At 60.5% G+C, this 22,045-nt stretch overlaps 1 protein-coding gene across 1 annotated transcript in view; it reads left to right on the top strand.

Annotated features, from left to right (window-relative positions):
• Positions 1-6,336: 6,336 nt before the first annotated feature.
• URB1 (URB1 ribosome biogenesis homolog) overlaps positions 6,337-22,045 on the top strand; it is a 53,142-nt gene continuing 37,433 nt past the window's right edge. Inside the window, exons 1-8 of the mRNA XM_054577843.1 lie at positions 6,337-6,538; positions 8,737-8,876; positions 9,758-9,909; positions 10,733-10,865; positions 14,985-15,081; positions 16,608-16,693; positions 18,292-18,417; positions 19,311-19,435. Coding sequence (XP_054433818.1) covers positions 6,397-6,538; positions 8,737-8,876; positions 9,758-9,909; positions 10,733-10,865; positions 14,985-15,081; positions 16,608-16,693; positions 18,292-18,417; positions 19,311-19,435 — 1,001 coding nt within the window. The 5' untranslated portion in view covers positions 6,337-6,396. The remainder of the gene's footprint in view (positions 6,539-8,736; positions 8,877-9,757; positions 9,910-10,732; positions 10,866-14,984; positions 15,082-16,607; positions 16,694-18,291; positions 18,418-19,310; positions 19,436-22,045) is intronic.

The raw sequence follows: 22,045 nt of genomic DNA, 5'->3' as shown, positions 1-22,045 counted from the left end.
CTATCGGCAGTTTCACTGGGGGTCTGGGAATGAATCCCTCATGGCGAAGAGGGCAACTGTATGTTTCTTAATTTCATGTCGTCATTCTTGCCTTTTTCTTTGGAAGCAAGCCCAGCGCGCCCTCCCGGCTCTAAGTCACATCCCTGTCCCTCCTTCCCGGCCTGGCTGGGGAGACGTTCACGCGCTGTGGCCCAGACTCCGGCCCTACGCCTCCGCGCTCACCTGCGCCAGCCAGGTGAGGAGACTTCAGGCCGTCCACAAAGAGGGGAAGCAACCCTTCTGGGAAGATAGAAACCACTGTTTGTCAGCCGCAAAGAAACCAACCTTTCAGCTCGGGAGGGCCAGGCCAACTGTGGCCCGGAGCTAAAAAGGCTTATTTTTAGAGCGCAACAAACAGTGGTTTGTTTGTGGGGCTGGCCCCAAGGAGCCGCGGCGGCAGCGGGGTACCTGCTCACCAGAGTGCACAGCTAGGGCAACTAGAAAGGCTGATTTCAAAAGCCCACGCGAGGCAGCCTTTAAGAATATGCGAGCAGAACTGGTGTCGGTCTGCACGGCAGTTTGTCCAAGGTCAAAGGCAGCAGACGCGGGAGTCTCCCTTTGCCGTGAAAGCCAGCTGCCCAGAGGCATTGGCCTCCCTGCCTCCCACGATTCACTCCTGCGGAATGAAAAGATCGGCTCAGAAGTCCATTTGGGCTCCAAAAGCCCGCGGCCTCTTTAAACGAGATGTAGGTTTCAGAAGATTGGTTAAATCTATGCTAATTCCTTGACATTCCTTGAGGTCTCCTTAAATGCATCTTTTCGCCTATTTTTTGCACGTGCTAACAGTTTGTTTCTATGGTATCCGTATCCTTCTCTTTGCAAAGAAGAATGCAGCCCACACAAACTTTTGGGGGCTCGTGGAACCATGTGGGTGGTTTCACTCTAGTCCCCAGGCACGTTCTGGGTGAAATGCCGCCCTCACGCGCTCTCTGTCAGCCCGACTGCCTCGGTGCCCCCTCGGCGGGGCAGCCCACGGGGTTTGTCCCCTCTGACAGCTCTGCTCGCTGAGCACAGCGCCCTCTGGGTTCGCCCACGCGCCCGAACTCTCTTCCTTCTTAGCGGCGAGTGACATTCCTTTGTAACTATGGGCCCCACGGTCCCTCCAGGGATTGTCTCTCCCAGACCGAGGGAAAGGGAGGGGTGGTCATGCGCATGTCCAGTTGGTTTCTTCGTGGTCAACGCAGGCAAACGCGCTTCAGCAGGAGTCTCCAAAGGGCGCGGGGCGGCGGGAGGCTGGGGCCGCTGCCCAGCTGGGTGGGGAGGGGGCGTCCTGGAGCCACGGGAGGAGGTCACAGGTCGCACCGGGGCAGGGAGCGCCCCCAGCAGCCGTCCGTGGCGCCCTCTGTTGGCGAGAGTCCTAATTCGTGTCTTAATGAGGGTGGCCGTGATACAGGAAGTGTCCCCACCCCCATTGTTTAATGTGGCAAAATATCCCTAACATCACATTTACCACTTTAACCGTTTTAAGCGTGCAGCTTTGGCGTTCGGTGTAGGCCCAGTGCGGTGTGCCCGTGGCCGCCCTCCACCCGCAGGACCCTTCCATCCTGTGGAACTTCAGCTCGGACCCGCTGAACTCGCGCCTCCGATCCTCCTCACTCGGGCCCTGGCAACCGCTGTTCTGTCTGCGTGGCTTGGCCACTCTCTGCGCCTCCCGTGAGTGGCACCACACAGCGTTTGTCCTTTTGTGACTGGCCTTTCTCAGTACCATGTCTTCCGGGTCCATCCACATTGCAGCAGGTGTCCAAACGTCCTTGCTCTTTACGGCTGAACAGTATTTCATTGCACGTGGAGACCGCATTTTGTTTATCTGTCCACCTGCCGGTGGACACTTGGGTTACTTCCATCTCTTGGCTGCTGCGAATAGTGCTGGTATAGACGTGGGTGTACAAAAATATTTCAAATTTTTTTAATGATAACGTCCAAGGGAAAGCATAAAGCTACCAAAAAGAAAACAAAGCCCATGGAAAGCAATTCGGAATCAACAAAAGTGAGTTCTGATTAAGGGTATGGAGCACAGATTCCCGAAAGTTCTCAGTTCCCGGCGTCCTTAGTGTCTCAGACCTCTCACAGCGCTCCCAGGCAACACGGCAGTGGCGTGCGCCCTCACTTGCGTGGGGAATCTGATACACAAAACACACTGATGAGCAAACCTGAAACAGAGGTGTGGGCACATGCAGCAGACCGACAGCCGTTGGGGGAGCGGAGGCTGGATGAAGGGGGTGAGGAGTCAGCCAGAGAACACACATGCCTGACCCTGGACGCAGGCCGCAGCGGGGCGACGGCGGCGCGGGGGTGGCAGGGAGCTGGGCAAACGGCGGGCGGAAGGGGACATCTGTAGTAGTGGCAACAACACGAATAAAGTAAAAAAAAAGAAACAATAGAACAAAAAACCACAAAAGCCTGAACTGTTACATTCATTACATAGTTAGATCCAAACAATAAGTATTTATGTTCTAACGATGAAGTAGCTGTTTGAAATAAAACACACGTCAATACAGAGAACAAGTGTTTTTATTTTATTCTTAAGGAACCACAATTATTCACTAATGGGGTGTGTGCGTCCGGACGGCGTGTTGCGCGTTCTCCAACCCTGAATCAGGCCGGACGCCACCGCCTTCATTTCCACAGTGACCTGAGCCCACGCCCTTCGTTTCCATGGATTTTTGGTGCCGCTTTATTTTTTCCTCATGAAACTTTGTTTTAATGGTTCTCAAAATTCTACAACAGGTTTTCGGTCAAGATGTTTCCATTAAAAACTTCTCATTTTAAAAACTAATAACTTAAAACACACACGTGCATGCGCAAACACACCCACACACACACAAATGGTCCACAAAACATCTTTGCTTCCTGCTGCACGTTTTACGATACACTATTGTCACTAACTAGTTTTTACTATTAAACCTAAACGCCCATTTGAGACCAACAGTTCTGAGACTGTTCTCCCACTATTAACATTTCATTTTGTGTTTCAGTCCAAGTCTTTTGTAATTTCCCTCGTACTTTTCCAGGATTACTTAGAAGACCCCCCCCCCCCCCCCCCCGCCAGGTTTATGGGATTTTTAAAAACCTATCCTCTCTTATCAAGGCCTAATTGTATTGCTTGCTGATCAGAGAACATGGTCTGACTGTTGTTGATTTTTTTAGAATTTATTGGGGTCTCTTTTGTGGCCTAGAGTATAGTCCATTTTTATCATTGTTCCCTGTTATTTAAAAAGAATATGTATCCTGTTTGTGGGTATAAAGTCCTCTCACTATCTATTAATTTGAATACAAATTTTCTATATTTTCTTATATTCCTATCTAATGATTAAGATGTTAGCCCAGTCTTTGCAATAGCTTTAAACTTTATCATTGGTGTTTTAATGTCTAAGTTGGGTGCACTTTTGCCCTATTTTGCTGTTCAAAGAATAAGGCCACCAGCTGAATACCCCAGCCTTCTGCGCGGTCCGGTCTGGGACTGCTTTTCTGAATCTGCTTTGCCTGGTTGGGCAATGCCATGCACGGAGCAAATACCGGCGCTCTGTGGACTTGAATCGAGAAGCCGCGGCGTTACTTATCTTTTCTCGCCTATGGACACTGTGTCCTTCAGTGGAGTCCGTGTGATGGTCCTTGAAAGAATGCTTTGTTCTTCTGACTGCTAAACAAACAGAACATGGAACTGTCTTGATCTCAGTAAACGCTCCACTAAAACATTCACCGCCAAGGAGATCAAAGGTGGTACCGAACAGGGGAGGGAACGCCATCTCTCTCCCCCATGGGGTGTGATCGTACTGGCGCGTGCGGTGACGCACGCAGTGCAAACTGTGAAAACAATGTCATCCTGTGCACGGCAACGTGTGCTTCTCACGCTCTCGGGGTCCTCGATGAACGCTCTTCAGTAGGCACTCGCTAGGGGCTCTGATTGACCTTCTCCTTTTATCTTTCCAGAACTTGCATTTGAACTTAGAAGACTGGAGAGGGAATGAACAAACACCCATGTTTAACCCGTGTGGTGAGAGGGGTGGCCCCAGAGATGAACAGTTTGGCTACCGGAGGGTGCGCACCTCCCTCGGGTCATCGGCCACAGTCCGGGGGCCCGTTCACAGCTCGGAGACTCCAAAACCTGCGCCCCAAGGCTTTGTGGGAGCTGCGCAAGCTCAGCCTGCCTTTTCGGATAGACTGGCATTCTCCGAGCTCAGGTCCCAGATCTACGTGGTCATTCCTGTTCGTATCGATGCAGACATTTATCCAACCAACATTTACGGAGCCACTGACGTGCCCAGCCCTGTCCCAGGCGGTGGGGATGGAGCACTGAGCTTTGTTTTGTGCCCTTGCAGAGCGCATGTTTTAGTAAAAGAGTTGGACAAACAACTGACTGATCCCACCAGGGAGTGACGGCAGCAACGAAGGGAGCAGAAGCGGGGAGGACGCGGGCTGCAAGAGCGGCGAGGGGAGCCCCCGTGAAGTGGCCGTCGGAGCCCCCTGAGGTCTGGGCGGAGTTTCACAGGGGACAGCAAGTGAACCAGCCCCAAAGCGGGTGCCTACTTAGAATGTTCTAGCAACGATGATGTTTATCTTCACTAGACCAGGGCGTTCTGGGTCCCTTCTCCCCAGGCAGGCCTTCCCTATAAAAAGCCATGTGTGTCTCTGTGCACACGCTGCCCGGTGAGCCTGGGATCTGCACAAGGGGCCGAGTGAGCTGCCTCGAGACAGCTCAGTCCGAGCAGCTGTGTGTACCTCCGAGCCACACCCTGGCAGGTGTGCCACTCGCTAAAGCCGGGAGGGCACTGACAACTTGTCTTTAAATTGGGGTTAGGCTCCCCTGAGTGGCTCCAGCACTTACCAGCTGCGTAACCCTGGCGGGTTCCCTCACCCTCGGTTAGTCTTTGCAAGGAGAGATGGTAATGTGCCCAAAGTCCCACAGGTGGGACTGGACACAAGGCTTTGGAGTGTCTCCTTCCTCCCCTGCGGCCCCTTGGGTCAGGTCTGCCCAGGTGAAAACTTGCTGGTCGGCAGTTAATGACGGAAGGGAACTGGAGTGGACAGTCAGAATGAAGCTGCCGTCTTTACCAAGAGCGCTGTACTTTGCAGCCCGAATTTGGAGCCTGTCCCTGTCTCTTCACTCTGCTGCGTCCCATCAGCTCAGACCTGCAGGCAGCTCCCTCTGACTCGCCTATACCTAAGGCGATTCCACCGGCACTACGGCCACAGGGTCAGGGTGAGCACCATGGGCTTTTTCTCTGAGACTCTGAAATCCCCAGAGGCCCCGCAAGGCCGTGGCCTCAGATGCCCACTACACACCTGCTTACAGAACACAAGACAGCGTGCGCTGAAAGCAGAGGAGGACCTGAGAGAGAACTCCAGGAATCACTCATCCAATGAGCTGGCTCATGGTTTACTGGACACATAACCAAATACTGATGAAGGCGTTCAAAAAATACACCCGCCCGTTTTTGCTTATTCATGTATACCTCCATGTTATTTCAGAGCATTTAATGCGGCTTTCAAGTCAACAACATCTTGCAAAAATGCCCAGTACTCCCCCCCCCCCCCCGGCCGTCAAAGCCGTTTTCCATACATCGCATCACTTTCTCAGCGCAGGGTACCCCTGCAATGAGGTAGGGCTGGCTTTGCGGTCCCCGCTGACGGAAGGGAACTTAGATGTGGAGGCTGCCGGCCTGTCCACGAGGAGTCGCGCCGGACATTGGGTCGTTTGTTTCTCCGCTCCCACCCTGCACGCCGAAAGGGCTCACGTCCTCCCAGCAGCTTGGGGGTGTCTGGGGCACAGGTCAGTCTGGGTCGGGTGAGAGACAAGCTGCGGTTCAGGGTCAGGTTCAGGGGCGCCTGCACGACCCTCGGCCCAGGAGCCCGTGCGAGGACCTCCGGCATCAGCCCGCCTGGCGCTTAGCGGGGCTCTGGCACCCTCCCAGCCAGCCCACAGGGCTCCCGGGGGAAAGGCATCCTGCTGCGGGCCAAGCGAGTTCTCCCGGCGGCAGCGCTAACTGAGTGGGCACTGCTGCTCCCACGCGCCCGGCCTCGTGCCCTGCGGGAGCGGAGGATCGTTGAGATGGAGCCGCCGGAGTAGCAGGCGGCGAGCGGGCGAGCGGGACCCACCCGCCGTCCGACCTTAGGCGCGCCCCCGGCGGGGGAACTTCCCAAGGCCCCGCGCGTAAGGCCCCGCCCTGCACTGCCGCCCCTTCCGCCTGTTCCGTCCTAGGCCCGCCCCTTCCGCCGGCCGTTCTTCCGGGACCCCGCCTCTTCCTCCAGGCCCCGCCCCTTCCTGCGCACGTGGGGCAGCAGTCGCGCTTCGGCAGCCTGAGAGGGCTTGCGCCAGGTCCGCAGGTGCCTATCCCGGCGCCGTCCCGCCCTCTCGGCATGGGGGTCCCCAAGAGGAAGGCCGGGGACGGCCAGGACGGCGCGGCGTCCCCCTCGGGCGCAGCCAAGCGGGTCCGCACCGAGGAGCTCACGGGCGTGCGCTTCAAGGCTCAGCTGAAGGACCCTCAAGGCGCGGTGCCGGGTGAGTGCCGGGCCGGCCGCGGCGGGGGGAGCACGTGCGTGCGAGGCGGCCCCCCTGCCGCGGGGCCCGGTCAGTGGCACAGATCGCCGTGTCCCAGGCGCAGCCCCTCCTTTCAGCCTCTCTGCGGTTCGCCGCGACAGAGCCGCACATCCCGATTTGCGGACGGCAGCTGAGACCGCCGTGGTCGGGCCCCGGGGCCCCGGGACCGCTCCGGGAGGGCGCGCTGAGCTTCCTTGCCCTGTGCCTCCCGCGACCCCGGAGGACCGACTGGTGCGCTGGCGACAGCTCCAGGCGGCTACGCGGCTGGCTCCCTTGCCCGGGCAGCGCCCCTCGGCGACCTCGAAAACCGTCCTACAGCAGTTGTGGGGAAATTTGCGTAGCGCTTCCCAGCAACTTTGTATCGCGCCCCGACGGTGCATCTCTTGGCAATGTTTGCAGGAGCGTTGACCCCTAACCTCATCTAAGTGGGGCCACCGCAGGGACTTGTCCGGCGACGGACGGGGAGCCCCGCTATGACCACACTTTTGGGGAAGTGCGATGCCGTTCCCAGCGCCATGTAGTCCGTAGAAAGTATATAGGCTGCAGGGGGTGGGGTGGGGGGGGGTGGCAACACAGTTGCACGTCGCACTGTATGGAAACAGTGGTGCTGTGTCCAACGAAACTCTGACAGTGTTCCTCCCGGGGTGAAGACATTAGGTTAAGGTCCAGGATAGCCCCCATACCCAGTCTGGGTCCCACAGACGTTGTTTGTGAATGCTTGCTGCCTGCCGCTGCTAAGCAGGGGGGCCATGAGGCCTGCTTCAGCCGAGTCCTACCCATTGCAGCCATTCACTCATTCACTTGCTCGTTAGTTAGTCGGGGGAGAGAAAACCGTGCGTGAACATCAGACAGGGCCCTGCCAGTGGGAGCTTACGCGTAGTCCGGGGGGAAGGCAGCCGCACCCACAGGGTAGCCCGTGAGCAGTCCTGGTGCCCAGGGGCCTGTGTCTCCTCTGGGAGATGTGCGAAGGCTCCCCGAGGACGGGGCTTTTCAGCAGGGATGCGGGGCGAGGCGGGGAGCCTCTCCAGACGGTGACGCCCCCAGGCGTGCGGTAGTGCTCGGAGGCCTCCCGGCGCTCCCGGCGTTCAGGCGCTGCGTCCGCACAGGTTTCCGAGGGCAGCCGGGCTGACAGGAGGTGCGGGCGAGAGGCCGGCCGCGCGGTGGGCGGGAAGGGCCCGTGTCTGAATCTGGTCTCCAGGGTGCAGCCTCCCTCCCGGCTGATGGGTTCCTGTCACTTCCTGTGGCAGCATCGCCTCACCGGGAAGGGCGCTTGGTAGATGTCAAGGGACTTTGTCTTCGCCCGGGTGTTCGGGACGGTGTCGTTTCCGGCTTTCGTGAGGTGGTGATGTATATGTGAGTTTAAGGCGCACAGTGCGATGCTTCGATACACGCGTCTGCTGTGAAATGGCCACAGGAAGGTCGGTTCGCACGGCCATCCCCTCACGTGGTTACCTTTTTGTGTGTGGGATGACACTTCAGATCTGTTCTCTGAACACTTTCAAGTACACAGTGTGGTCCTGTCAACGGTAGTCTCTGCGCTGAATGTTAGATCCCCAGGACTTACTCCCCCTATAGCTGGAGGTTTGTACCCTGTGGTCAGCTTCTCCCCGCCCTCCCTCCACCCCCCAGGCCCTGGCAACCTCCGTTCTACTCGGTGAGTTCGGCTTTTCCAATTCATTGTCTGACTTACTTCACTAATGCTCTCACGGTCTATACATGTTGCAAAAGGGGGCATTTCCCGTGTTAAAGCTGACTCTGTGCGTGTGTGTGTGCGTGTGTGCGTGTGTGTGTGCACGTGCGTGTGTGTGTGTGTAGATACCACCCTTCCTGTATTCGCTCTCGGGTCGCACCCCCTCAGTGTGGCGATGGGGGATGGGGAGCAGAGGGGGGCTGGGTGACGGGCGCAGACCCCGCGGTGCCAGGAGCGGATTGGGGCCGGGCCAGGGGGCTGCCGGGACGGAGACGCGTCCTGCTCTGTGTGGACCAGCGTTAGAGCCCTGCCCCCACCTGTGTGTGGTGGGCGGCCGTGTCCCCCGCCTCAGTCAGTGGCCGTTCCCACTGCCTGGTGCTCCGGCTGGACCCCTCCCTCTGTCCCAGGGGCGGCTGTGAGTGTTTGCGGGGAGACTGTCTGTGTTAACGTGTGCACATCCCTGTTTCAGCTTTGGAAGCCTTCGTCGCTGCGGCCAAGACGCTCCCACGAGAGGACGTCTATGACGTCGTAGAAGGCTACATCAAGATCTCCGTCGAGTGCGCAGAGGTGTTCCAGCTGCTGAGCGGGGAGAAGCGGCCAGAAAGCGAGGTGCGCTGCTCCCGAACTGCTTGACGAAGGGGAGAACAGCTGGCGCTGCTGCCCTGTCTGCCCCGACAGGAGGGCTGCGGTGCACCATATCCTGCCGTGTGCGATGCGCTCCCCCCTCTGTGCGCGTCATACACGGGATTATGATGCCCGTGGCGTGCCATCATCACACCCGTGTGTAGCGCTCGTCCTTGTTTTCCCCTCAGAAACTTGGGCAAAAGGTGCACATTATACACAGCAAAATAGGGTAACTTTTCAAAACATGGCCAGCTTTCTACGGAAAACGGTGCTCGGGCCGCGTGCTGCTGTAGGGTTACGTTATTTTTGCATCGTGACCTTTGAAAGCATCTTAGTGGAAAGTACTTCTTAATGGTGGAAAAATCCCAGGAGAAAGGGTCATTGATTCTTCATCCAAACGTGTGCTGGCTTTCGATGTGGTTTGTTTCAACGACAGAATAGGTAGAGTTTGTGTGTCGCAGATGCAGACGCACACGAGATAGACTTGTTTTCTGGTCGCAGAGAAGTTCAAAACAAGGGCTGTTTAGGGACCCGTCGAAACCTCAGGTCACTGCGGGAAGGCTGCAGGCCTGGATGTCCCCGGAGCCATGAGGCCCAGGTGTGAATAGAAGTTCCTTGTGTCACTTGGCGTAGCTGTGAGCAAGCCCTTCTCTGCTTAGCTCGGCCGTGAGGACAAGACTGATTCCAGAGCCCGGGGCTGGCCGGACGGCCCGCAAGCCGCCGCCGCCGCCCTGCCTTCGGCTCAGGATCTGGGGGCCCATCCTGTAAGTCGGTGGTTTTCCACCCATGTGTGACTGGCGGACACAGGAGCAGGTGTGTGGAGGGGAGAGAAATTAGCTTCATCACCATTTCAACTGTCTCCACAGATGCTGTTAATATTTCAAGCTTTTGAGGCCGTGTTATTGCGGACGGCCAGCGATCTGTCCCACTTCCACGCTGTGGGGACCAACATCGTGAAGAAGCTACTGAACAACCACATGAAGCTCATCTGCGAGTCCCTGTATGCCTCGGGGTACAGGTAGGTGGCGCTGCTGCCTGGCGGGGCGGCCTCGGGCTGCTCTGGGCCGCGCCCCATGTGTGCGTGGGCGCCGTCCACTCCCGAGCGTGAAGCGAAGCCATGTCCCTGACCGGGCCCTGCCCCCTCGCGCTGACTGCACCACGGTCGCTGTCCCTCCTGCCCGGCTGCTCTCCTCGCTGTGCTGGGGCGCTCCAGGCCTCCCTGGCATCGCCTGGCCTTCTGCCCAGCAGCCCAGACAGGCTGCCCCTGGGACCGCCATGGCTCCGGCCTCGCTGCCTCCAGGGAGGCCTGGGACGCTCTCCGTCCGCGGGCGCCCAGCCCTGTTACCCCGCAGAGGACAGGGCGCGTCTGTACGTGCGCTCGCCCAGTTCCACGTCAACGTCACATCCGTGCCAGCCTGCTAACCCTCCCCCTCTGCCACTAGGACGCAGGGTGCCCGTGGCTGGGGCCTCTGCTGGCCCCGGCCCCCGGCCCAGCGCCCAGTGTGTGGTGGGCCAGGCTGACCGTGGCTTCGGGGGTTGGGAAGGCAGCCACCGCGGGCGTCCTCAGGGCCCCGCAGCGCAGGGTGGGACGCGGCCCCCTGCTGCGGGGTGACTGGCGGGACGGAGGAGCTGCCACCTTTGTAGCTCATGTGCTGTGTCCTTGGCCCTCTTCAGACGTGGATTTTCTTTTTCATTTGTAGTTTTTGTTAGGATTTTTTAAAAGCATGCTCGCATGCCTCCTTCCTCCCCTCTTCTGACTGGGGGCAGCAGCCCGCAGCTGGCGAAGGTGGCTTCGTGCCCCCGCGTGCCCTGATGGCCCCTTCCCCGTTGCCCCTGCACAGGATGGCTCGGGCCTGCCTGAGCCTCATGGCCGCCATGGTGACCCAGGGCCCCGAGGCCGCCAGGGACGTCTGCAGCCACTTTGATTTGAATAACAAGACCTTGCACACCCTGGTGACCAAGAGAGATTCGAAGGTGAGTCCCCAGCACCTTGTACTTCCGGTGTGTTTCCTTCCCTTCTGGGGGGCGCAGTTCTCTCGCTGGCCTTGGTCCCCATGTGCCAGAGACAGAGGCCTCTGTGGAGGACCGTGTGCCGTGGCCTGCGGGGCGGGGAGGCCTCACTCCCTGCTCACCTGGCAGAGCCTGAATGGCGGGCACCTGAGGCCAGCTGCTCGGGGCTTAGCGTCACGGTGCCTTCCCGGCCCGTGGGGATGGCGTGGCCTGTCCGTGAATTAAGTCAGCTTGGTGGCCTCATGGCGTGGAGCCAGGGTGGCCTGGGCTCCTGTTCACACTCTAGCCACTTTGCAGAAACCCCTTTGAAGTCGAAGCCAGTGACGTCACCGGGGAGGTCGCGTAGGACTCTGCAGAGTCTCGTGCCTCCCGAGTGTGTCGTAGTGAGAAGCCGGGGTGCCTAGAAAGAACGGGCGTGTGAGTGTGGGTGTCGGGGGGGCTGCTGAACGCCGTCCCCTGGCGGCCCTGGAAGCTTCCCTTGGGCTCGGTAGGTTCTCGAGAAAGCACGGGTTTGGGGACTCGGGCTTGGGAGGACGTGCCCCCGAGGCACGGGCCAGGGCAGTTGTGGAAGCTTGTCCTGTTTTCCGAGTGACGGGCCAGCTCTCCCTGCCGACGTTCCTGAGCCGCTGGGGCCCGGGGCGGGGGGCGGGGTGTGTGTGCCAGGCGTCCTGCACGGCAGAGGGTGGCCCCCGGTGGGGGGCCGCGTTCAAAGCGACCCTGTTCTCTCCCTTCCTGGGACCTGGGCTTCTGCGGCCCTGGGTGGCACAGACCACAGGGCCATCGCGGTGGCAGCAGCTGGCGATGCCCACGGCTCTGGGAGGCCGACCCAGTGTGGGAGGCTTTCCTGGAAGTGTGGGTGGGTGCCCTCCATGGGGCAGCAGCTCGCGGGTGCCCTGCTCTGTTTGTGTGTCAGCAGGTCCTGGTCAGCGAGTGAGGCCTCGACATGCAATGGTGTTTCTAGAAAAAAGGGCCTGCGCTCTTGGCACACCAGGCCAGACCTCCCACCTGGCCATCAGCGGGCAGGTGTCCTCACCAGGGTCCCGCCCCCCCGCGCCCCCGCCCGCTGAGTGTGGTCCCGGTCCGTCCCCTGGCCCCGCCGAGACGCAGGGACAGCGGCCCCGGCGCTCTGCCCGCTGCTGTGTGTCCTGCGTGGGGCTCCTTCGGTGCTTGGTGTGTGGGGGAGTGGTCTCTAGGCATCAGTAAAACTCGTGTCGTGCAGCGTGTGCTGGGGCTGCTCAGGAGCAGGGGACAGCACAGTGAAGCCCCATGCCTGTCACCAGCTTCAGGCACTGCCCCACCCACCTTTCAGTTTGTTTTGGGGCGCCAGGTGCAGCCAGCCCCACGCGTGTGTCCTGTTTCACCCCTGGTGCCTCAGCGTGCGTTTCTCACAGAAAACCACCGTGAAATGAGCGAAACCGCAGCGCCACCCCGCACTGCCGGTGGTTCCTCGGGGTCACCTGCGGCCCGGCTCCGTCTCGGTGTCCTGGTGAGGCCTGGTGCTGCCTCACTGGTCTCGGCCGCGGAACACCCTTCGTGGCTCGACCCAGCATCCAGGCCGGGCCCTGCGTTCTATTTGGTGGATGAGTGTCTTAAATCTCCCCGCATCTGTTGAGTCTCCTGCCGCCCTTTTGGGGAGGGAATTATTGAGGCCTCATAAAGAGGGAGTTATGGGTATTTTCATACCACCAAAGAAGGCTTTGCTGAAAGCTCCCTTCTGAAGAGCAGCTTGGCCAAACGAGCCTCAGTCTGTTTTAGACAGTGTCTTGGAACAAGCTGTTGAGTCCGGGACGCCTCCTTCCTGGGCTGATGGCCAGTGAGGTCGCAGGGCAAGAGCGGGGAGCGGGCATGGGGGGCCCCCTTGCCTTTGAAGGGATTTCCCTGGAGGAAGGCGGAGGCCGGTGGGAGGGGCCGTGAGTGGGAGGCGGGGCTGCGGCAGGGGCCGGGCAGGTGCTGTCCCTGGAGGGCCTGCTTCTCAGGGGTCAGGACCCCGAGGCCCGGGGCTGTCTGGGTGTGCAGGACGGGTGCCAGGGGGCGAGACGGGTCTACTTTGGCTCAGAATCCATTGCCGGAGTGACCCCGGGGGTCTGTTCCAACTCTGCTGTGTCCGAGCAGGACAGAAGCCTCTAGAATGGCAGGTGACTGGGACCAGCATTCCCGGGCCCTGACTCCCAGTACATCAGTGGACAAAGAATAAAAATGCAACCCCCGAACTAGTGGCGCCTTCAGTCTGCTGGGGGAGGACAGGCGTGCCCCACCCACCCGGGGGGGCTGCACACGAGGGATTGGCTTTTGCCCCCAGATGTGACCCTGTTCTCCCCCTTCTTGGGACCTGCGCTTCTGCCGCGCCGGGTGACGCAGACCGCAGGCCAGCGTAGAGGCAGCAGCTGGCGACGCCCGCGGCTCTGGGAGGCCAGCCCAGCGTCGACCTGACCGAGGCTGCCTGGGCGGTGAGCACGTCGCTGCCTGCCTCTGTGACGCGGGCCCGCGCGCCCAGGGCGCACCACCTGCTCCTCTGAGTCGCGCGTTTAGAGACAAGGAGGCACCTGGAGGGCGGGGGCAGGGCGGTGCTGTGGCCCTGTCGCATCTTCTCTCCGCCGGAGACCACGGCCTCCGGAACGTCGCTGGTGTTTGGTAAACGGTGACCGTGCTGGGGCGTTGCTGGCACGCGACGCAGGGGCGCTCATGTCCACACCTCCAGTCGCCACTGTCCCCACTGCGGTTGTGAGGAGGCCCCGCAGGCGGGCCCCCGGGAGGGCGCGGCGAGCGCAGGGCTTTGTGTGCTTGCAGGGGACCAGCTCTGGCCTGGTCGGCACGAGACCCCGTGACCTCGGGGCCGAGCGCCGCCGCCGTCCGGACGCCCCAGAGCCACAGGTCCCATCTCCTGCGGAAGAGGCACGTGCCCCACAAACGAGGGGGGTTGGCCCAACGCGCACAGAGGCCTCGGGGTCTCAGAGGCGAGGGGGGACAGTGACGGGAAGTGCCGCGGGGGCCCCGAGAGGACAGACTCTGCGGGTGAACGCGGGGTCGTGTGTGACGCTCATCCTCACCAGCCCCAGTGCTGGCCTCGCACAGCGGCTCTGCGACTGGCGTGACGTTCCCGCAGCAGGCGGCTGTGGCGGGCCCTCTGCCCCCGGGGGTGCGAGTGGCGGTGCCGCGGTGCCAGGTGGCAGCGCTGGGCTCGCTGTACGCCCGTGGCGAGTGCTCAGGGGGCAGTGCTGGCCACCACCATCGCTGCCGCCCCTCGGCTGCCGCCCCCAGGTGCTCGTCAGGCATCCAGGGCAGCGTTCTCCGTGGCCCCCCCCCCCCGACTCCCTGCCGCTCGCGCGTCTGCACACCTGCGGGGAGGGCGCTCGGGCCGGGCGGCGGAGGAGCTGAGCGCTTTGCTGGTTCGGGGGCGGCTGCCGGCGCCCGCGTGGCCGCCCGCTGGGTTCTCTGGGTGTAAACGGGGACAATGAGACACGGGTCTGTCTGGACGTTCCTGGGAGGGAACACTGGTCAGCCGGGCCTGAGGACTCCCCTGACGTGTGGGCTGCGGGTCCCACCTTGGGCGCCGAGGACCCGCTGTCCCCGATCGGGGCTGTGCCTGAGGGCAGGTCCCACGGAGGTCCGGGGAGGCCACGCTGGGGTGTGGTGGGGCGGCACCAGCGCTTCATTCGGTGTCGGGTGTCAGTGTGTGAGACCTGCCGGAGACCCGGTGCCGCCTCCTTGGCGCCTTAGCCGCGGCAGCACCAGCCTCTCCATTCTCTCCAGGTTTTCAGAAACCGGGGTGTGCTGTTTATTGGCCACCAAGAGTCGATGGTGTCCGGGCGGCGGAGAGTCTTCTGCTCGGCGCTTAGTGGTCCGAGGACTCGGCGCTGGCGCGGTGCCGTTGGGCAGGGCACCTGCCGCTGAGCCCTCCCTGTTGTGTTCCGACGGAGCCTGTGAGAGAAGGGGGGTGGGGAGGGGAGGCCAGAGGGAGCGCTTTTTGTGTTTTGCAGGAGCAGCCGCCGCCCAGGGGTTGTCACTGAGCCAGGAGGCCCTGGGACTTGGGGACGGGAGGGGCGTGTGGGGCTGCGCGTGTGACCCTGGTCTCCTGTCCCGCAGGGCGTGCACGACGTCCGGCAGGCCTACATCCAGTTCGCCCTGTCCTTCCTGGTCGCCGGAGACGACAGCGCCGTGCTGCACGTGCTGGAGCTGAAAGGTGGGTGAGCCTGCGGCGGCAGCGCCGTCATTCGGGGGCTCAGCTTGGTGCCCGCCCAGTGTCTCCCCTGCCGGCAGCCGGAAGCAGGCCTCAGGCCGGGGGCGGCGGCAGAGCTCCGGTCAGGGCCGGCCACCTGCCGGGGTCAGCGCGGAGCCGGCTGCGGGTGGGCAGCCTGGAGCGCCGGCGCCGTCCGCACCACGGGCGGGGCAGGCGCAGAGGCTACGGCTGCCCTGGCCCCGGCTCTTTGCGGTGCCCGTGTGTAAAGGGCGGAGTGTAGTCGCTGTGGTGGTGGCTTTACCTCGTGCCATGTGGGTTAGGGAGCTCAGCCGGCTCCCCGGCTTGCCCCTCCCCCAGGGCAGTTCCCCTGCTGGCACTGCTCGCCTTTTATCGGGACACTCGGTACGATGGCGGGGGCAGCACCCTGGCCCCGCGCAGCGCAGCCCGTCGTTCAGCATGTCCCCCGGAGTTGGGCCCCCGTGTGCAGGGGAGCGGGGGCACCCCTTTCCTTAAGGACTGGGTCGGCCCTGTCCACACAGTGCGGGCACGGCTGGTGTCGGGTCCTGCGGCTTGGCCTCGCGCTCCAGCCAGTCCGTGTCGGCCCCTCCGCCCGAGGGGGAAAGCGAGGCTGTGGTGGAGGCTTTGCCGGGGAGCCTTTTTCCCTTTCGGCCGGCAGCGCGCGAACGCGCCCCCTGCAGGGCACCGAGTGAGCAAGGGCGCTGAGGATAGGCCCGCGGCTGGGCAGCTGTCAGAAATGAGGCGCGGCGTGCTTCCGTCCGCCTTCGGACGCGGCTGTACAACTGCCACACGTGGTCCCCTTTTACTAGACGTTTAAACATAACACCGTGTGGCCACATTGAAGGCTGGCAGTTAACTGGTGACCCAGGGTCAGCCGTGTGGACTTCCACCTCTGCGTTGTGGCGTTCCAGTTGGTTTGGTTTGCCCAGGGTTCTCTGATGGTTCTTTCTGTGAGAATCACGAGTCCACCCCTGCAGGAACTGTGGGCCCGCAAGGGCGGGTGGTGGGAGCGAAGCTGGAGGTGCTCTCATGGCTCCGCCCGGCGCCCCTCAGTCTGCGAGCGACGGCGCGGGGCCCGGCTGTGCTGGCCGTTCCCTGGCACCCGTGGGGCCCCCAGGCCCAACCGGCAGTCGGTGAAATGACCGCCGTTGCTCCAGACCCATCTCAGAGCAAGCCTGTGCGAAGAGAGGCTTTGGAAACCCGTAGTCACAGTGAACATCCTCTTGGAGACCGTCGGCATTACGTTAATTTTACTAAAGTTAACGTGAGAAGGGGAAAGTGAAAGGGAACTAGGGAACAGTGAACCTGAAGGTTCTGCCATTGTTTCGCCTGGAGATAATGGCTTTCCTGTGTCACAGAAGTGGTTATTCCTACTGTGAACCTGTGCAGTTAAAAAGGCAAACTTGAAACACCAAGTGAAAGGTCTTGTGTGCAGTAGTAAGAAGTAATGTTCTCTCATGACTTCACATTCAAAATATCCTGAGTCTAACGCTTTGAACTTTTGCTTTCAGAATTCATTCCCTGCATTTTTAGCTCGGGCATAAAGGAAGACAGGCTCTCTACCGTCAATATTTTGCTGTCCACGCTGAAAACAAAGGTACGCGTTTGCCCACCAGCGTGCCCCCCGCGCGTTCTCCAGTGTTTCACAGGGCCCGACGGCCGCGCACGTTGGCTCACGGAGGGTGTCGCGTGGGTTCGAAGGAAAGCTGTTTCTTAAGCAGAAAGGCAGTGCTGGGGACGGGCCACCGTGGGGGTCCCCGGGGAAGCAGGTGCTCAGGCCGAGCGGGGAGAGAGGCGCGGTCGCCACTTCCCGGGAGCCACCGCGGTCGCCGCGGGCTGGGAATGGCCGGCAGCCCTCACTCACGGGCCAGCAGGCGCGTCACCTTGTGTCGACTTGCCTTTCTGTCTTTCCCACGCGTCCGACAGGACCCGTCCCCGCCCCCCGAGCCCAGCACTGCAAACCCCCTGCCTTTACTGCGGATCCGCGAGAGAAGCTCCCTGGCCCTCCTGGTGTGCACGGTTGTCGGGAGGCCGCAGACTGGGGTCCACAGAGAAACGGTCCCCGGCACCGCGCCTAATGCAGCGGTGCTCTGCTGGGGCAACTGTTCCCCCGCCCCCCGGGACATTTGGCAGTGTCCGGAGGCCTTTCTGGCTGTCGGGACGGGCGGTGCACCTGGCGTCTGGTGAGGAGAGACCAGTGAGGCTGCCCTGCGCCCCACAGGCGCGCGCATGGGACGGCCCCGCGACAGCCACCGGGCCCCAGTGTCCACCATGGGGAGGCTGCGGAGCCCTGGCCTCGAGCAGGCGGCGCTGGTTCTGACGGGTGTGGCTCGGAGGGTTGGGCGGCGTCCTGCAGGCCAAAGAGGCCGTGGGTTCCATCCCCGGTCAGCGCACGCGCCCGGGTTGTGGCTGTGGTCCCCAGGCAGCTGTGTACAGGTGGCACTGGTAGATGCTTCTTGCTCACATCGATGTTTCTCTTCCCCTTTTTCTCCCTCCCTTCTCTCTTTGAAATCAATAAAAGAGAACAATGTTTTTAAATTTTTAAAAAATGCCAGTGAGGAGATGCAGGTTCTTTCACCTTCCCAGCCAGCACCGGCTTGTTCTAGCAAAGGTGCTCAGTCCAGGTGCCTCCCTGGAGGAAGCGTCCAGCCCTGGGGAGGCGGTGGCCCTGGCAGCTTGTGTCACGGGTCTCAGAGACGTGCCCAGGCCAGGGCTGCGGGTGGCGGAGGCCCCTTCAGGTGGACAAGAGCACGGCTGCGGCCAGGGCCCAGGGCCAGTCGGCACGGCCAGGGCCGGGAGGGGCCTGCCTGCCCGCCGGGATGGTTCCATGAGCCGGGGTCGCGCGGGGGACAGGTGATGCTCAGCCCTCTGAAGGATGTTCTGAAGGAGTTTTCGTGCTGTGGGAAAGCTCTGCTGCACCCGGGAAAACAGGCACACAACTGTCTGTGACCAGAGTCTCGGGGCGAACGCCCCAGCCAGTGCGTGCCCATGTGGGGGCGGGGCAGGGCGCGGAGGGACACGTCGCAGAATCCTAGGATGTTGGGACTATTGGTGACTTCTGTTTTTTCTTCATGTGGTTCCTTTTCTTTGTCAAGTATTTTGTCATAAGCCTATGTTATTTTTATAATGAAAAAAATCGGTAAACACTGCCTTCAAAATGGAGTTCCTTGAAATTGATGTGTTCACTGTTTCCAGGTGGTTCACAACAAAAATATCACGAAAACCCAGAAGGTGCGTTTCTTCACCGGGCAGCTGCTGACCCACATTGCGTCTCTCTACGGCTGGAAGGGAGCCGTCGACGTGGACCTGGAAGACACCGAGGTACAGCCGCCCGCCGGCCTCGCGCCGGCGTGTGAGCCTCACGGCCGGACCACGGGCTGGGTGTGCGCCTGCCGTTAGCCATCTGCGCCTTCCCAGCTTCTCTTGCCTTGTGGCGTGTTCGCTCTCCACCTAGACTCGGCGTGGTTGTAGATACGTTTACAGCGGCGTTTTCCTCTCTGTGATACCACGATATAAATATTCATACGTGAGGAAAGCGCGCAGTCCTGCAGCTGGGAAGCGTCGGAACGCGCCCGGGACAGGGCTGCCCCTCCCGTTTGCCCCTTCCTTCCCTTTGCTCCATCTCTTCCCCCAGGCCTGGCTTTTGGGGTGTCAAGGCTTGTTGCCTTGAATTCAGGATCCTGAGCGCCCGGGCAGCCTCAGGCCCCCCCCCGGATGTGCTGTTCGTCAGGGGGTCGCCGCTCGCATGCTGGCTTACCTCTTTCTCTCCTGCCCCCGGTGAAACCCCTCAGGGTGGTGCCTGGCTCGGACATGGCCGTGGCCTGCGTGGCGGCCGCTCGGGCTTCCTCTGCTTCGCTGCTTTTCCCGTCCCAAGTTGCCTGTGTCCGCCTGTTTCGAGCACGTTTCACGCTCTGTCACCAGGAGGCCTCAGGGCTTAATAAAAACACTCCCCAATGTGGGACTTTATGGAAAAGAGCAAGAGAAGTCAAGTTATTATGAGGCTTATTTAAAAATACGGGTTTAAACTTGCCCCCTTAGGAATAGTTTTTAACAGTGTTTCTGGGTTTTTTAATTTTTTTGAAATGGTACCAAGAGTTGAATTTAAGGTGTTTTCTAAGGTGCCGTAGGGCGTGTGATGTTGCTGGTTTCCCCTGTAGCTGTTGCTAAGGGTTATTGCCTCAGGATTTTCACTGAGTCCCTTAAAACCTCTGCAGGCGCCTGCTGAGGAGGCGGGGAAAGCCGCGGCGCGGGAGCTGGTGCACGGCTTCCTGTTGGACCTGTGCTGCTCGCTCAAACACGGCATCAACTTCTACGACGCGTCTTTGGGTACCTCCGGCAGGTAAAATGTGACGCCCATGAGTGAGGGGCGTGTCCTCAGGAGTCGCCACTTGCGGGCTGTGCGGGGAGACCCCGTTTAAGGCTGGGGCTGCGGTGGGTGAGGGCTAGTGCTGGAGACGCAAGCTGATCTCAGGCAGGAGAGCTGGGGACCTGAGAGCCTCTGGTTGTTGTCTGCCCGTGGGGAGGAGGTCTCAGGGTGGCAGCCGGCCTTGGCACAGAGTCAGGACGTCATCCCCCCGGGGGGAGGCGCTCGTGCGTCCACGCGGAGGCTGCGGCTGCGGTTACCCTTCGTACGCCTCCCGCAGAGGGGCCTCAGCGCCATCCCTGGGGGGCGGGGCGGGGGGCCCGTGGCTGCAGGTCTGCGAGGGGCGGGGGCCGGGGCACTCTGCCGCCGGCCAGGGCTTCGGGCTCTGTTTACCCACGTTGTCTCGTGCTCCGTAACTACGACGATGCCTCCTGCACCGTGCGAAGCTAAGGGCTGGGTGTGTTCTGCGGACTCCCTTTGTGGTTCTGTGACTGGAATACATGCCCCGCGACACGATGTTTTAATAACCGAAACGGCCTACTGTTAGATACATTGGTCTCCAACTCGCTTTTTCAACCTGATAGTGAAAATGTCGGACTTCTGGTCATGCGGGAATGACTTCTTTTTCACCCCCTTGGCACTTTATTACAAGGATATAGATTGTTTGGTATAGTTTTCACCGGTCAAGAGGGGATAGCGCGGCGGGAATTCTCCCGGCTTGGGACTTAGGCCTTGTGTCGAGTCTGACGCTGCTGTGATTTCACTTGCCACGTCCTTTCCCTTTCTCGTCGGTCGGAACGCGCTCCCTCCCCTGCTGCAGTGCGTGGCAGGTAACACGGTGCCCGGCTTACACCCCCTCCCCTCACGTGGGTCCATAAACCGGACGGCCATTAAAGGAGCGCACAGGGCCTGCCCGTGGGCGCGTCTGCTCAGATGGGCTGTGGTTCACACGCTGTGTGGAAGCCACGGGCAGGATATGAGGGTCTGCCTCCGGGAGAGGAAGGGGACGTCCGTGGAAAGCCTAGAGAAGGCTAAAGCGCGGGCCCCCAGCAGCCCTGCGCCTCCTCCCTCCCTGCGGGGGCCCCATGCTGGTGTCCCGCCTCCGGGAGGCCTTCGCTGGAGGCCCCTTCGGACTGGCCCACTGTCGCTGTCCTCTTGCGTGTCCGTTACCCGGGGGGCGAGGGTGGGAGCAGGCCGGTCTTCAAGGGCTGGCATGCCGGCGGCGCTCGGGGAGAGCGAGGCACCGTGGGGTGGGCCAGTCTTGGCAGGCAGGGCCTCTGAAGGGCGCAGTGGTCAGTGTCTTAGGCGTGGCGGGCCTCACAGCCTGTCTGGTGGCCTACAGCTGTGCCACTGTAGGACACCCACAGTGTGGACATAAACATGGCGTGACTATGTGCCGTGAAGCCTGGTGCACAGAGGCAGACAGCGGGCTGGGCTGCGTTGAGCTGCTGTGGCTGGGAGTGCGGGCAGGGACCCTGTCCTCCGCCTCCCCTGTGAAGTGGAAATACAGCCTCCCACCTGGGCCTGGAGGAGCCCAGGGCCTGTGCCCTCAGAGGAGAAAGTGCCTCACCTTGTTACCTTGTTGCAGAGCACAGTGCCCTGCCTTGTTACATTGGTGCCCAGTTAGGCTCTCTACACTGTTGCATTGTTGCCAAGTGCAGTGCCCTGCCTTGTTATGTTGTTGCTGAGTTAGGACTCTGCGACATTGTAGCCAAGTGACTTGCTCTTCCTTATTACATTGTTGCCAATTAAAGTAGCCATAGTATTTCTGCAACCCCTAAATTTAGATTTGGTGTTCCATTCCCTTGACAGCACATTGCAAAGTATGTGTTGCTTATGAACTTTCATGTTAAGAATTTTAAGCTTTTAAGAAGATGGCATTCTGATCAAAATTATACTTCCTAATTTAATTTTTGAAAAGTTTTTACTATATGTGAAGCTGTCATGTAGCATCTTAGATATAGCCAGTACATAAGGGGCTACCAAATGGGGCGGGTCCGGAAGCCAGCAGCGTGGCATGCGTGCAGGGCACGGTCTCGGGGTGCCCTGGCGTTCAGGGCTTCGCAGTGTCGAGCAGGCATGGAAAGACCTCTTTCCTTTAGCGGTGTCTGCAGGGGGAAGCCCAGAGCCCACGGTTTGGCCGTGTACGTCCTGACCAGCTGCTCCCTTCCTGCAGGTGGTAATGTCTGTAGGGTTTCTGGCTGCTGCTGCTTTTCTTTCTTTTTTAGTCTTCTTATACTTTTGAAAACTGCCCCAGGTTGGGACAAGTTTTGAAGGTTTTCTCTCCTGTAGTAGCTGCTTTCAGCTGCTAAGCATATGCACGGGAGTGTGAAATGCGCTAGAAGCAGAGGAAGCAGCATACCTTTGAGAGGTCATTTCATGGCTGGGGGGCCGGGGCCGTTACTGAGCATCTTATGTAGAAAAGCACAATAGTTTTAAAAGAAAGATGCATTTCCTCTCCTTTGTACACTTGTGCACCTCGCACACTCGTTTACAGTCCCACGTTTTCACGGGTGGGTAGGGAGCAGGTCAGTGCCGTGGGGGGCGGGCCCTGCCCGCTGACCTTGGGCCCGCCCCTCGCGCTGG

Source organism: Pteronotus mesoamericanus, unplaced genomic scaffold (genome assembly GCF_021234165.1).
Source record: "Pteronotus mesoamericanus isolate MK-2021 breed Mesoamerican mustached bat unplaced genomic scaffold, CSHL_Meso_final contig_116, whole genome shotgun sequence".
NCBI classification, from domain to species: Eukaryota; Metazoa; Chordata; class Mammalia; order Chiroptera; family Mormoopidae; genus Pteronotus; species Pteronotus mesoamericanus.
This window is presented reverse-complemented; position numbering and strand designations above follow the sequence as displayed.